This window comes from Eretmochelys imbricata, chromosome 7 (assembly GCF_965152235.1).
Source record: "Eretmochelys imbricata isolate rEreImb1 chromosome 7, rEreImb1.hap1, whole genome shotgun sequence".
NCBI lineage: Eukaryota > Metazoa > Chordata > Testudines > Cheloniidae > Eretmochelys > Eretmochelys imbricata.
In genome coordinates, this window is record NC_135578.1 from 11033885 (window position 1) to 11049840 (window position 15956).

General features: G+C 38.2%; 1 protein-coding gene across 1 annotated transcript in view; it reads right to left on the bottom strand.

Moving 5' to 3' along the window:
* Nucleotides 1-528: 528 nt before the first annotated feature.
* RYBP (RING1 and YY1 binding protein) overlaps nucleotides 529-15956 on the bottom strand; it is a 69107-nt gene continuing 53679 nt past the window's right edge. The window contains exons 3-5 of the mRNA XM_077822331.1: nucleotides 7815-7991; nucleotides 7573-7671; nucleotides 529-4507 (exon numbers count right to left, since the gene is read on the bottom strand). Coding sequence (XP_077678457.1) covers nucleotides 4255-4507; nucleotides 7573-7671; nucleotides 7815-7991 — 529 coding nt within the window. The 3' untranslated portion in view covers nucleotides 529-4254. The remainder of the gene's footprint in view (nucleotides 4508-7572; nucleotides 7672-7814; nucleotides 7992-15956) is intronic.

Here is a 15956-nt window from a genome sequence, read left to right on the forward strand (position 1 = left end):
TATATCTAGATTTCCAATTAAAGTCTTATAAAATGTTACTCTTAAGAGTTTGGTAGCTCAAGATAACCCAGGGGCTCTCACTAAAATTCTTTGCACCAAACTTCACCATAGCTGCAGAAATGGGGGAGGGAGGGGAAATTGTCTATTTCTGTTATTTGCAAAGCAATATAACCCAAATTCTGCAAACACATCTGCAACTTTGCTCATGCAATTAGCCCCAGTGAACAATATGGTATTACTTACGTGCACGAAGTTCACCACGCGCATTAAGTGTTTGCAGGATTGGAGTACAGCAACTGTGTTTCCCATATATAATTCTGTACATTCTGCAGAAAAGCAGCTACAATAATACAAGCTCTTCACCTTGTCTGAATACTGGCATCTCCCAAAAAAGAGAGCTTTCAGATTTAATTAAATTTTACTATTTTATTTGTGAAAAAAACTACAAGCAGAATTCATAAATAGACATTTCTATTTAAAGCAGGAAAATGATAAAGTGGCTTCTAATAACAGTCGTGCACATGCCAGTAACAGGAATATATTAACATCTTTTATTTGCTAGACAAAGAGCAGTGTCCAATATAAATTTCCCGAAAACATTTAAGACCTGTGAATTTCTGACCAGTTCACAAAACCACCATTGACACTTTAGCATGAAGATCAAAACAAACCTAACAGGACTGTCAGCTCTAAAGACTTTACAGAGCGGAGAAACTTTCAAAAGCGTTATACAAGCTGTCTTTCTGGGCAAATGAAAAATATAGCTCGTATAATACATTAACATAAAAATCCACAAGATAAGATTATGTTTTGACATACTTAAACAAGCATTCTATATTTGTCTCCAACAAACAAAGCTAAGGAAATAATGTAACCATCTTTACACAGTAAATTAAGGTTACAAGTCATACACAAGAACAGAACTGCTTGCGCATTAAAAACTGTTCAGCTCCATTGTCATACTCTAAATGTTGGCTCTTAAAACCATTTTTCGGTTACATACAAGCAAAGGTTATTATATAGTCAGCAATTAATAAATTTTCAATAATTTAAGTTTATTGTAGCTTAAAAAAGTAGACTGAGAATGATCTTAATAAGGCAGGTGAAAATATCTCAGTGGAAATAAACTCACAGAAGCTACTGCCAAATTTTAAATCTGTCCAATTTGAAATGACCAAAGTGTTTTGATTAAAATAAATAGTCTGTGTTAAAATTATTTTACTTTTTCTTTTGCATGACTATGTCAAACTGAGCAAGTCAGGCAAGCTGTGTTTGTGTGTAAAAGTTTAAACTTGCAAACATAACACTGTGCTTTTCTTACCTGCTTTCTGTGCCACTGAATACCAAGCATTTCTGGTCTTTCCTTTACACTAGTGTCTAATTTTTTTTAAACATGCTCCCTAATGATAGCAGGGTAAACTGAAAATGCAAGAAAGTGAAGGGAATTCCATTTCCAGATACATGCCTTAGGGGTGTTATCAATTTCAGAAATTAAGTGTAAAAGTAAACACTATCCTTCAAATCCACAACACAACAGTTAAAAATGTGGCCCGGTTAGGTTCAAATGCTTAGCTAGCAATTTCTACTAAATGCAGAGTTTCAGTTCTCTTGTACCAAAGCAATTTTCCACTCCATCCTTACAAGCAGCTAATTTATCAAGGAGGCACAACCAAAATAAACCACCACCAAAGAAGATTTCAATGACTTAATCAGTAGCCTCTGAGTAGCTCGTTACTGTGTGTTAAAGCTTTTTCAAATAATCTATGGGTCCATTCATTTAACATGAAGTAATTTTCTGGTACATACAATGCTTTCTTGCACAAAGTACGACAGCCAACAAAGCGCACAAGCACGTGCATAACTTTAAGCATCAGTGTGGCCCCACTGAAGTCAGTGGGACTAGACTCCTGCTTACATGCTTTGCTGGCTTAGGCCAAATGCATTTAAGCTGACTGATTATGGTTCATTTATAAAGCAGTGCAAAATATACAAGTTCAGGGCATCTTCAGAAAATCTCTCTTTAAAAAAATTATTCCAATACATCTCAGTAAAATAAATAAATATGGCTGACCAGTTTACCCTCCCTGAGACCCTTAAAGGAACAGTAAAACTTGAAAAGGAATGTCTTTGCAATGTTCCACTAATGTTAAAATGTGGATTGAGAAATTCATAGTATTAAAACTATGTATAACATATTGATGCTCATAAGTAGCATCTGATTTCCTTTGGTTTTTCAATAAATACTTTAAAAATGCGGTTTTAAAAAGGTAAATATAGCTTATATCCCAGATATAAAACAGAATTAAAAGGGGGTGCCCATGTTAACGTGTTCAGAATAAAACTGCAGCTGTAAAGACACTGCTTTGTACCGTACACATGCAAGCAGAGCTGGTAACGGATTAATTAAGCACAGAATAATTTTATCATCATTTTGAAAGGAACCTACATGTCTGCTACTCAAAACCAAGCTGATTTCAAAATAGAATTTTATTCAGTTGCCTCCACAGACAGAAATTATTTTTACCAAGCAACTAATTCACAATGTAAGAAGCTGGCACCAAGTTCCCGAGAAGTGGCCCTCTTTCCAAGTAGAACACCCAAAAGCTATCCTGTTGATGTTGAATAAAGTTACAGACTCTGTGCCTGAAATTACTGCAAAGCACTCTGGGCCACATAATTAAGGATAAAAAGACAAACAGAACTTGAATCTTAAAAAAACGTTTGTTTCACCTCTTCAGATTATTATTTTAGCAGGATAATGCACAGAAGGTAAACTGTAAAGCAATGCTAATAGACCAGGAACGAAGTTTATAGTCTGAAAAGATACAGAGCAAGAATGAAAGAGACACGGACCATCAACGTGAGCAGCACTTGTTGCTGACCTGCCAGCATGAAAGTTTTTTCTCAACTGTAGCTCCCACAGCAGAATATCTAGAAGTGTCCAAACATTAACAAGCCTATATATGTCATCATTGGATGATATGCTGTTCAGAAATTGCTCTTGGAATACAAACCCAACTCAATTAAACCCAAAAATACTCCCCACAACAGAATGGAAAGAGATAGAAATGAAAAGGTTTGACCAAGAAAGAACCAAACCACATCAGATGTGAACATGTAATGGTTTGGTTGATCAGCTCCAAAAAGCTTCCAGCCTTAGGGTTCTCTTCTGCCTTGAATTCTAAAGCAAACAGCCACTCCACAGAGATTTAATGTCACCTCAGTCATTGATGCAGGTCTGGAAAATGGATGGAATTAATCAAAATTACAGAATACCACATTTTTGTGTGATTGGCTATGGAAGAAATAACCATGTCAACAAGTAAACAAAATATACATTAATGCATGGCATTCTGAAACCAGCTTAGTTACTTTTGAATAAGCATGCTCCAATTGGACACGGACTTGTGATTTGTCATTCTGAGTTATTCTATTGGGAATGCAGGCTATCTGGAGGAGTCTTCCCATTATAGATCACAATGTATAATAAAAACTATTTGCCCAGTACTGTTTAGCCAAAAGTTGGGGGGGTAGGGGGGGAAAAGAGAAGAGAGAGAAAATCAGGTCTCATCTGGCTTTAAACCTTCTGAAATATACTTTTCATCTAAGCCTGGTTCCATTTCAGTATCAGCACTTTCACAAAAGGGGACTGTCCCAGATCTTTAACTGTTCAATATTTTTGTTTCACTTCACAGTGTTTCAAGCACCAGCGTTTCCATGTATTGGTTTCAAATAACCCTTTATATATATTTATTTATATATATATTTATATATAATTTATATCAAAACTGATAGTACACAGTATAACTGGAAGAAAGAAAGAACTGAACTTAAAGGATATGCTGAAGGAGGATGGAGTTTGTGAATGCAATAAATAAAGTCCCCTTCCCCTCCCCCCACACACTCCAAAAAACCAAAAAAAGTTGTAATGTTCATGGAAAATTGTGCACAGCAGATATTATAAAAAAGTAGATTCAGGAGCACATCCAATTATAAATGATTGTTAGGAAAATTATATAAAACAATGGAATACATAAAAGTGTCAAGAGTAATTGTCAGGGTGCGAAATTCCTTGGTGGCCAGATGCCCATGACAAGCAGAAATTATCCTGGTTGCATCAGTAAGAGAGTGATGTCCAAGAAAGTGTGTGTTCAAGCACAGAAGAGGCTCTCCAGGACTGAAGCCCCATGGGCAGGTGGAGTGTTTGAATTTCATACCCTGATTCATAGTTTTCCACAACTCCATGTGCAATTTTCAGAAAGATTCATCGTTAACTGCTGACATGTCGCCCTTCGGCGTGGAGGAACGGGACGAGCCTTTGTCTGTGCTCTCAGAGCCGGAGCTGCTCTGATTCTGCTGTTCTGATCCTGCACTGGAGGTCACTGTAGATGAAGATGTGGAAGAGGAGCGAGTCTTTTCTTTAAAGTCTGTGATAATTACTGTGACGTTCCCCACTGTGACTGCCAGCTGCTGTGCAGTACTTCGGTCCACATTTTTCAGTCTGGGCCTAAAGAACAGGTGAGGAAAAAAAGGGAAAAAGTTTATTAGGAACCATATTTCAGAAACAAACTTTCTACTAAGTGATATGTTCTGAGCTCTCTTGGACAGATCAGATTAGTTTGGAAGTGAGCTCTGGTACCAGCCCTATGGGACAAAAGATGAAAGAATTCTGTTATCTGAATACTCCATCTTGTCACATCACGTGCCCTGATGTTCTGAGACAAGGCTGTGACTTTGCAATACAAAACCACATGAAAGCATTTGAACATGGACGTTCATTCCCATGTGGGGAACACTGTAGCTGCAAATAACTCAGGCACTGGGGCAACTTGGCTTCCCCTTCTCAACTTTGAGTTTATACAAATCAGAGGCCCAATCAATCCAAGTATAAGATTGTTCAAAATGCTCTCTCCAGAAGGCTGTTGTAAGTAAAACCCAGGACATTTCTCACAGTGTTAGCTTTTCTCTGTCACAAGACAAAACAAAGCGAACACATTGGTTTTTATAGCTCAGGATTATATCAGTAATTTGTTTCTGCGCTTTCATGCAATTAGTAACCCAGCTAATAAAGGACTGTGCTCTGCACAGAGGCTGACATCCATGTGTTTGCAGGATTTGGTCCAAAATTCTGATACAAATACAATGCAATGAGTTTATTTAAGGGCAAACTTCTGCTGGCGTGTGCTATTGCTGGCCGTGTGAGACAGTCCTTTAGCTGTTGGCGGATGCCACGTCTGCTTCAGTGATTACCTGTGATTTACAGTTAACTCTTTTCCCTTCCAACCGTGGGTCAGACTGATGCAGCAGAACTTTCCCCACTAGGGAAATTAGAGGGGCGTTCTCCAGACATCAGGTAGAACTAGCTCGCTAGCGCTAGAAATTGCGTTTTTCATGGAGATAGGAGACAGACAGGTTTTTCTTCAAGACCAGGCCCCAGTTTCCCAACTGAGTAGAAAATAACCCTCTCCTCTACATTTGGGTCATATTGGACTAACTCAAAATAGTGAGAAAAGAGGAAGTGGATCCAATTTTATATTTTCAATGCCTCTCTGCTGGTGTCGAGAATTGGTAGACGATCATCCCAGTGCTACCCCGTTCAAGATTATCCTATAAAATCACTGAAATAGATGTAGGTTCTAAACTAGGGTTATCTAAAGTGGTGGGAAATGGTGATGATAAATAGTTTCAAAAGAAAAATAAATGATATTCTTGTGAATTTAAACCTTCAATTAAGTGTGCTGTAAATTTCTCACTCTAAAAAACTGCGTTTGTAGGTAACCTAGAAAGAAAATTGCATCAAATTTAACAGTAAAAACATTAATATTTTAATCACATTTAAATATTAAATTATAAACTATGTTGGGATAACAACCTGACACTGAATAACTTTATTTTCTTTTTAATACTGCCCCTCCACTTAGTCACTAGATTTTTCAAACCCGTAGGTGCTGTCAGTAAGTTCTAATGTGAAGCCACACATACACGTAAGTATGTATATACTCATTTACACACCCAAGAGGTTGCGATTTGAACATGTAACCACAGACTTAGATGAAACGATTAACGTCACCTGGCATGTGGGTGATGCTAAAGGCCAACTAGCTCAGCATATCTGGACAATTTTGTCAGTTTTCAGACTTAGCAGGCAAAGGCCACCCTATACTGATAGATCCTTTGTATCTACAGTAAATATTCCAGGAAGTAGGTTTGTTTATTTTTCTCCCCCAAGTCCCCATTTCCTTTAGGAAACCCAGTTCTTCCTGTAACTTTACAGACTCATTTGTTTTTTCTTGTATTCAGAAACAGCTAAAAATCCTGGCCCGGATTTTGTCTCTGGGATGCTGGTGCAGATCTCTCTGCCAGTGCCCTTCTCTGCTATTGAGTACACCTCTCTGCTGTCACTTGACAGGAGCTGGAACAATGACAGGTGCATTGAGCAGACTGCTCCCTCTCAATGATCTGCTTAACATGGCCCCAAGCCACATTAACTTCTGTCCAGAATAACTCCATGCTACCAAACCACTTCAGGGGATTCCTGAACAGCTGCAGCTGGGAGATACCCTGTCACCATGACTGCACTGGAACATGCTGACAAGAAAATAGGGGAGAACTGCGGGAGTGTGATAGGCGGTAACAGCCGTGGCTTCCCATCCACCCTGATGTTTGGGACTAACCCCCCTGCTCATTCTTCAAGGTCTGGGAGGACTTAACAAATCTGATTGAAGCTCAAAAGGGAGTTTAAAGGCACTCTCCTCCCCTTGGCACTTTCACACACCCGTGGCACTTTCACACAGGTAGTCAAACTGTGGGGTCAAATTCTGCTTGTTGCCTCCATGACTTCAAGGCGTAAAGACGACCACAATTTGGGCCTGTTGCATTGGAGAAATAAGGAGCAATAGCTTTTATTTTAAAAGAAACCTGTAATGTCAGCACAGCTGAGGATAGGACTTAACTCTAACACACAGGCAAAAGCCAATTTGAAATATCAGCTTGAATCAACTGTTTTATCCTTGGACAAAAATAAAGTTCGTAAATGCCTGAATTGTTTAATGAGACCTTTCATGTGGTCCCCTAAGAACACAATCAAAAGACAATTTTTCTCATAACTGCAGTGGTAGCATTGGAGGCATGGGTACAGGCAAATATAATATATCCACTCCTTACACTGTTATTGGGTCTAAATGGAGAGAAGGTAAGAAGAAATTGACAGGTGACCTCTTTTGACCAGATTAATATCTATTTTCTACACAGCAGTTTAACTGCCTAAAAGTAACAAACCACCACAACTGACACGATAGCTTTATCAGAAGGCGAATGACTGAGTGTCTAGTGAGTCAACTGCTTCCACTATTTGAAGCTGCTGTTTTCCAGGTAATCATTCAGATGCACAGGCACAGAGGAAGCTTATACTACTGATGTTCATGCCTTACCAATTCTGTGGATAAATCAGAGTCTTCTGTCTCTAGGGCTGTCAACCCAATTAAAAAACCCACTAGTTTGGACCCTTCAGTTCAGTTCTCAGATGTCAAGATCTAACTAAATGAACATCAATTGATTCTATATTAAACTTACCTTGAAGTGTGATTTGAGTCGCTGGTCTTTGTTGTAGTATTCCCAGACTGTATACTGTTTGCTTCACTAGGAGGATCTTTTACAATATCTGACTTTGGTCTGTAAAAGTAGGAAAAAATTATTATTATAGGTTTTCTTGCTGATTAATGTGCACTATTGCTTGGCAAGACAACCAATCACTGATAAAGCTTAAATACTGAATAACTAACTGTACACCTAACTAGTGTCCCCCTGAAACTTACTTAGTCTTTTTACTGGTGTTCTTCTTCGTAACACTTGGACTGATTTCTTTTTCTTTGTCAGGCTTTTCTTTGTCTTGTTTTTCCACTTTCTCTTTCTTCTCCTTTTTAGGTGGTGGGGGTGTGGCATATTGCTGGGCAACTTGTTGGGCAACCAGCTGAGAGTTTATTCTAGGTTTTCTATAAAGAGAAAAAAATAAGACACACAATCAATGATTTAATAAAGGACATGTCATTTCAAATGTAGCAGAAGCACCATTAAGATCCGTTTCATTGTTTATGGAAGGATATTTGACTTTCAGGTACAGAGTATATTTCCTTACTTAGTATCACGTATTACCAGCTACCAGTAAGTATGAAATTTTCCAACTAAAATTTGATAGCCCTACAAACTGGAATTTCATTGGTACTAATCCACAGTCCAGGAACCCTTCTCAATATTTCTAACAAATATAATGCTCTTTTTCCACATGCTTCACAAATTTACACTCTTTTAAATCTTTCAGAATTACATGGACTGACAGCTTTCAAACATCTAGACTTAAAGTGCGATCTCATTTTATTAAAAAGACATTGGTAATATGTTAAATACAGAAAAACAAAATTAGTAAGGTGTCATTCACATTTAGATTTTCAGAATAAGTTCTAGTTCCCTGAAGCAGTGGACTTGGCCTGGACAACAGATAAAGAGCAACAGAAGGTTTACTGATAAAGAGCAACTAAGACTTACTGTGTCCCACCAAAGGCTCAGATTGTAATTCATGGCAAACAACAAAACAAACGGGACATTCACTGTACCATTAAGTGTCACGTCTGTCTGTGCCAATCTCCAACTAGCACTCACTCCCAACACAACTGTTTACAAACTCCAAATAGTATTCAGTAATCTTTACAATGTATATTCATTTAGAAAACAAGGACAACAAAAATTGAAGGATGCTCTTTCTGGAATATTATATCCTCAGTCAAAGACCCTAGTGAGCTGACTTGCTGTAACTGAGATCAAGAAGTCTAAAATTCCTGTCCAGGTGAGGGTCAAAAAAGACAACTTGAGGTGAAATGGCTGGTTTCTGCTGTGACTAAAGGCTAGTAGGTTTGGGTTTTTGAGGGAGATAATGTGATTCAGGGGGCAGGCAGTGTGCAGGCAAAAAAAAAAAAAGAGAGAAAAGGTTACATTACAGAGGGGAAATGGGAAGAGAAGAGGTAACCAAATTACTCTGTCTTTTTAGCGAGATTTTTATTTCAAATGTTTCAAGCAGAAATCTAACCCACCAGATAGTTAACAATTCTGCGCTGAGTGCTCTCAGTAGAAATTCATACACTCATCCCTTCTATAATCCTCATTCCTGCCTTCATTTCCTCTCACCTTGACAACTGTGTATTTTCCTTCTCTCTGGCCTCTCCAACACCCAGCATGTGCAAACTGCTGACTTCCTTCTCATGTGTTCAAAGCAGCACTAACACATCCTCCCTATTGTCAAACAACCCCATTGGCTCCCTATTTTTATTTCAGGTTCAAGTTCAAAATTATTCTGGTTTACAAAACGTCTCTATGAATGTTTCCTAGGACAAAAATTTTCAAAAGCGTCTAAACAGATTAGGATCCTCAGTCTCACTAAAAATCAATGGAACTCAGGCTCCCAAATCACTCAAGGACTTTTGAAAATGTTACCAGATATGCTCTGTGAACTTAGCTGCCTCTCTATTTCCCTTACCTAGCACCACCCTTTGCTCACTCTCTGCAAACTCCTTGGATTGTAGAGAGAGTATTAACCTCTGCAGCTCTAGCCATTCCTAACAGACTCCTTCACACTGCCCATCTCTTTAAATAGCTGTTTGCTAACTTGTTTATACCTCTTCTTTTCTCTCTCCTGGTCCTAACGTTTAACTCTGGATATACGGAGACAATGCTTCTATAAATACTATATAAAATTAAAGTTGTAGTGTACACACATATTGTATTAACACATTTTCAATTAATTTTTTTTAAAGTAGATTTAAATATAGCGTAAACTCATGCAGCATGGATCTGTAGTTCTGATAGATTAAATCAAAAACAGAAATACTACGAACTACAAAATAACTCCTCTCAAGAATTAAATCAGCCAGTTTATCTTGGCACACAAAGTTCCCATTTCATACAAGATCCAAAGATAGCACAAAGTGTTCTGCAAGGAACCAGAGAGACAAACATAATCAATGCATTCTTTGCTACACATACACATTTTTGCATAGGTCAGTCCAGTTGTGTAACCACCACTCTTGTATGCCTTTAAAAAGGACTCCATAAATTACTGCACCTCAGCACTAAATGAAAAATTTAGAAAGGGTCAGTTAACATTAGTTCCAACGTTAAAATAAATGAATGAATACAAATCTAAACATTCCCTAGTTTTACAAGAAAAAAATCAATTAAAATATTTGCTGAACACAACTTTTGGGGATTCAGACATTTCCCAAGTACTATGCTAGAGCAGAACTGGATATTGAAACTTGCTAGAAATTAAAAGTGAAATTGACTAGTCTGTTTTTGCTGAATGAAAGGGAGATGAAACAGCAAAAGTGGGTAAAAGATACATTTTAAAGATTCTTTCAATTTTTTTTTTAGCAGCAATGCAATTGCATCAGTGCTACCAGTTGTGTAGTGCAGACTCATCACAGGCTTTAAAAAATACAATAAAATAAAATAAAAAACCTTATGAGGCTATGGTTAGATAACAGAGTGTTAAAATTGTGCCCAATACACCATTAAAAGGACTCCTGCATCTAAACTGGTGCTGAAAAACAGATCTGCCTAGTTAGTGCACAGAAGGTCTCTGGTTTCACGTAGTCACGTAAGACCACTGCTAGGAGGCCGTGTGTCTGAAATAGTGTGAAAACAATTCTACATAGCACTATCCTATACTTCACTAGTTTGGGATCTGCTTTCTTATACACACATGCAATATAGGAGCAATTTTTCACTTTTTTTGGTCATGTGTCAGTATTTTTGTCTTTCTAAAACTATTGATGGAGTTTCTAAGCCCAATAAGAGTTAGGGCTCTGTGACAAGATCAAAATCAACCTCTTTCTCTGTGCAAGTTAGCAATATGTAAAATCACCACTGGAGATCACCAAATTCGGCACCATTGATTAGCCAGCCAGCTCTTCAGAATGACCGTTCTGTGGCCCTGTTAGATCTTACCAAGTAGTAAAAACAAGGCAGCTAAAGATACCTACTGTAAATAGATGGTAGTTGATCCAGACTAAGAAGTCTGCTGTACAAACTTATTTTAACAGAAGGAAGCACTACACTAAGAACTGCCTGTGACATTTCTGTTCTTATAACACCAAAATTTAGATGAGAGAGCTTGTTTAAAACCTGCTCAGTGCTTTCATGTTTTTTTAAATGAAGGTGAACGATACTATTTGTTGATAAAAATGTAACATTTAAATCTACAGATGCCCCATAAAAACAATGGAAGTGTCCCAAAAAGTTTCTGCCACCACTATGTGAAGGCATAAGTAACAAAAAACTTCTCTTGATATCAACAGAAGGAATTTTGCTGGCAATTGTTTTGTGGGTCCAAAGCTGTTCCATGAAGACCATATCTGTACTGCAACCACGGTTCTGTTTGTACAAGGCTTTAGCTTTATTACAACATACTATTGTGCTCCAGTCTGCACAACAAATTGGAATAATATTTGTAACCAAGTTATAAAACACCCCATGCTGCATTTAGATTCTTCAACACAGTTAGAGCCCAATACTGTTTATAATGTGGTTTGCTTACACTTCTCAAGTGTGTGCATACAGAGGGCCTCACTAAACAGTCAAACTGAAAAATGTATCCTAGAAAGCTTTTTGGTACAATTATTGCTCATATGGCCTGTAGTATAGCCAAGGCCCAAGGTATGAACAATTCTAAATACCATTACATCAACAGCCTACTTATCTTATCAAGAATATTCCTCTAGGGGGATTTAAGGGTAAGAGACTATCTACTGATTTTTTTAATGGAATACTGGGGACAGTTTTGCATTCTTGCATTTTAAATAAGGATTCTACAGCTGTGACTGCATAACAGCTAGTGGATATAAACATGACAGAGCAGAGCAGTTGGGTTATGCAGTAGAAGGAAGATTTTACCTGATTAATGAATCCATTCTCACAAAAGTCTTGCTTAAATAGCAGAGATTGTGAAATGCAACCTTTTAAAGGTTAAATAATTTAAAGTATTTTGCAACTTTTACAATTTTTCATGTCATCAGCTTGTACTATTGGACCAAAAAAATGGATGTTCACACAGTGCTTCATCTTCACATAAGTTCTCCAAAATGGATCACACAATAAAGTAGCAGTTAACAAATCCTTGGAGAGCACAGGCTGTCCCACTGCACGACTGACCTCACTGCTGAAGCTACCTTTCCAGCAGTGACTGGAAGTTCTAGTTACTTGCTGCTTACATAACTAGTGAAATGAGAAACTCTTGCAATCATTTGTGCTTGTACATTTTGTCAAAAGATCATATTAGGAAACTCACACTAAGAATCTCATATAAGGTTTTCTATTTAGTAGCACTTTGATCTGCTCTTCATAATGTTAGCCAAGTGTGGACCTTTGCTCCAACTTCAATGACTGGGGAGCTTGCATATCAGTATATTTTGTTTATAAACCCTCCTTCCACATTCTTTGCTGAGGAGTTAAAGAGTGCAGCACTGTATAGTTAAAAATATAACTTCTTTCTGTAGCTCACGAAAGCTTATGCTCAAATAAATTTGTTAGTCTCTAAGGTGCTACAAGTACTCCTTTTCTTTTTGCGGATACAGACTAACACAGCTGCTAATCTGAAAACTAAAACTTGAAAATCACATCTACCTCTGGAAACAGTCAAAGGTAACCTCCAGAAGAAAGATCACAGAAAATAAAGAGGATTTTTCAAAATTTCTCATGCTTTGACAGCACTAGTCTATAAGGTGCCACAGGACTCTTTGCCGCTTTTACAGAACCAGACTAACACGGCTACCCCTCTGATGCTTGACAGCACTGTATGTATAGTCAGTTTCATTGTCTCAGGGATGGTCAGTGACATAACTCTCATGCATAGTTCCAGCAAGTTCATGTACACGCTCTTCCCTACTCCATGCAAAAGTTAGTAGCAGCAGCCACGAAGAGGTAGTAAGCAGGAGAGTGCACAAATAAAGGGGAATTGGGAGAGTGGGGGCAGAAAAGGGATGGATCTGAGCACGTTTGATAGCATTGCTCCTTTTAAACCCTTGCAAATATTTTTGTTTTTAATTCAGAACATGCTATTTTTAAAAAGACGCTAGGTTAAAAAACAGTCTAGTTAAATAATTAAAAAAGAAATCCAAAATGATAGTGTCCCTTTAAACCAAACTAGGGGCTTGTCTACATGAACATTTATTTAGTTCACGGCAAGCTCAAGTGTGAATCTAACCCGCAGTCTGTGTAGACCTTACTGATGTGCACTAAAAGTTCATTAGTGAACTTTAATCTACTTGCATTTCAAAAGTGGCATAGAATAAAGTGCACTAATGAATTTTCAGTGCACATCAGCAGGATCCACATGGACAGTTAGTGTCTGGTAGGCTACTGTGGGATAGATTCGTACCTCACTCTGAACTAAATGTTCACGTAGACAAGGCCTCAGTAAACATTTAGTCTTCTACTTCAAATTTCTATCAAACTTGGGAAAAAAGTAAACAATGCCTGCGTGAGTTATGGGGACCCCAAGTCCCTGGAAATCAAAGAAAAAAAACCCACAATTTTAGGATATAGTTTACAAAACTGTCATAATCAAACTATACTGGGTAGAAGAACTTTGGATAGAGAAAAGCCAAGCAAGCAAGCACAAACCTACCACAATGCATTTTTAACCACAGGGCATGATGCAGAAGTAATGCTTTTGCTGTGTCCAGATATGTAAGTTGCTTGCCTGGCCTCTGGACCATACTCTCTCTCTCAAACAGGAGATCTTTTCCACAGAGAACTCAATTTTTTAAGAGTTAATAACGCCTCTCAACATAAAAATGCTTGGTACCCTTTGGTTGGGTGTCCACATACAGCATCCTTCATCTCAACTATTTTTCAAAACATCCCATTATTTTCCTGAGATATGGGAAACTTTTTTCTATATTTCTGTATTTTATAGCTTAGGTTTTTCTGATTTTAGAGTAGAGCAGGACTTGTTACAAGACCTCACTATAACAATCTCATGAGTCCTTCACCGACCATGGCTACAAAGCATTACTTTGCTTTCCTGAAAGGCAGAAGTAAGACAAAGTCAGTATATTCAGGGAGATACAATTCCTGTTCATATTTTAAAATGAAAAGGAGATGATGGTGACCTGAAGCCTCGTTTCCACTTGGAATACAATGAATTAACCTGCTCAGGCATCTGTTCCAGAGTTCTGAGTCACTAAAGTATAGAAGGATCTCTCTGTGCTAGTTTAACACCACACTGAACTTGAGTATTTCTGGCCACAATTTTGCTCTCATTTGCCATTTTATGACTGGATATCTGCAAAAAACAGACTATTGCTTTAAACAAAAATATCCCATTTTTAAAACTATTTAGCATGAGAGCAGAGTGACCTGAGAAGAAATTTGTCTCCAATATACACTTTTTGCAAGAAAAAAAAAATTACCTCGAAAATTAAGATTAACTGCTTTGTGCCCAAATCCTGCTGAGACAGAAAGGAAATTGAACTTTAATGCACTTCAAATACCAATATCCTGTTTGGGTGCCAAAACCAAAACACAAGGCAGTCTGCACTCTAAGCCTTCTGTCCAACGGAGGTGCTCAAGGAAATGGCTTAACTGTCACTGTATGGCATTTTAGTGTCTTTTACTCAGGCCTGATCTATACTAAAAAGTTACCCAGCTATGGTCACTCAGAGGTGTGAAAAATCCACATCCCGAGGGACATAGTTAAGCCGACCTAACCCCTGGGGTAGACAGCGTTGGGTTGATAAAAGAATTCTTCCATTCACTTAGCTACTGCCTCTCGGGAACATGTATTACAAATGCAGCTGGGAGCTGCAGCACTGCGGCTGTGCCGCTGAAGCGTTGCAAGTGTAGACAAGCCCTCAGACAAGCTTCTCACTTGCATCAATGAATGTATGAAAAGACTGCATGAACTAGCGAGAATGTAAGATTAACAAGCACTGTACATGAGCCAGAGTTAGTTAATGAATTGCAATATCTCCCTGAAAAACAGAAGTGACATTTCAGGAATTCAGGAAGCTACATTCACAAAAAACTGCCACACATTAAATATGGTAAAAAGAAAAGGAGGACTTGTGGCACCTTAGAGACTAACAAATTTATCTGAGCATAAGCCTTTGTGAGCTACAGCTCACTTCATCGGATGCATCCGATGAAGTGAGCTGTAGCTCACGAAAGCTTATGCTCAAATAAATTTGTTAGTCTCTAAGGTGCCACAAGTACTCCTTTTCTTTTTGCGAATACAGACTAACACAGCTGCTACTCTGAAACCTGTCATTAAATATGGTGGTAACTATAATGTCCTACCTGTTTCTGCAATCTAATCGGAGTCCTCCCAAAGTACCCAAGCGAGTTGCAGAGGATTTTCCCCTTGGCAGTGGTGAGCTTAGTTGTTTGGTTAGTTCTCATGTTGTCACTTGGACAACACAGAGGCCAGCAAATATGTTATGTGCCTCCATGATGTTCTGTCCTGTGCCAAATCTGGTGTGTTATGGGGTGGGATGCCTATGAGGAACAGCTGTCTGTTAGCACTGTCCAGTCATCCTGTTTTAGGATTCCAAGGGTGTCTTTTCCATCCTGCTTTCACTGGATCCAAGTTGAAGATGATTCTTGCAGAAAAGCTGGTAGACATTTGGAGCAGATGACAATACTCTTTAGAGAGCACTGGGTGACCATTTGAGAGAGTGAGAGGCGTTTAATTAGGAAGTGGATCTCTTCCACTCAACTTTAATACGTGCTGAGGGCTACTGCAATTTGGTCACTCACAGAAGGCTTGACAGTAAATGTCACGTGACTGAATTCTGAATCCTATGTGTAGGCTTGGAAGGATTAGATTTTTATTGGTAAATATTGATAAACATCAACTTGAACACATATACACAAAACATTGAGAAATATTTCCATTGATGATAATCAAA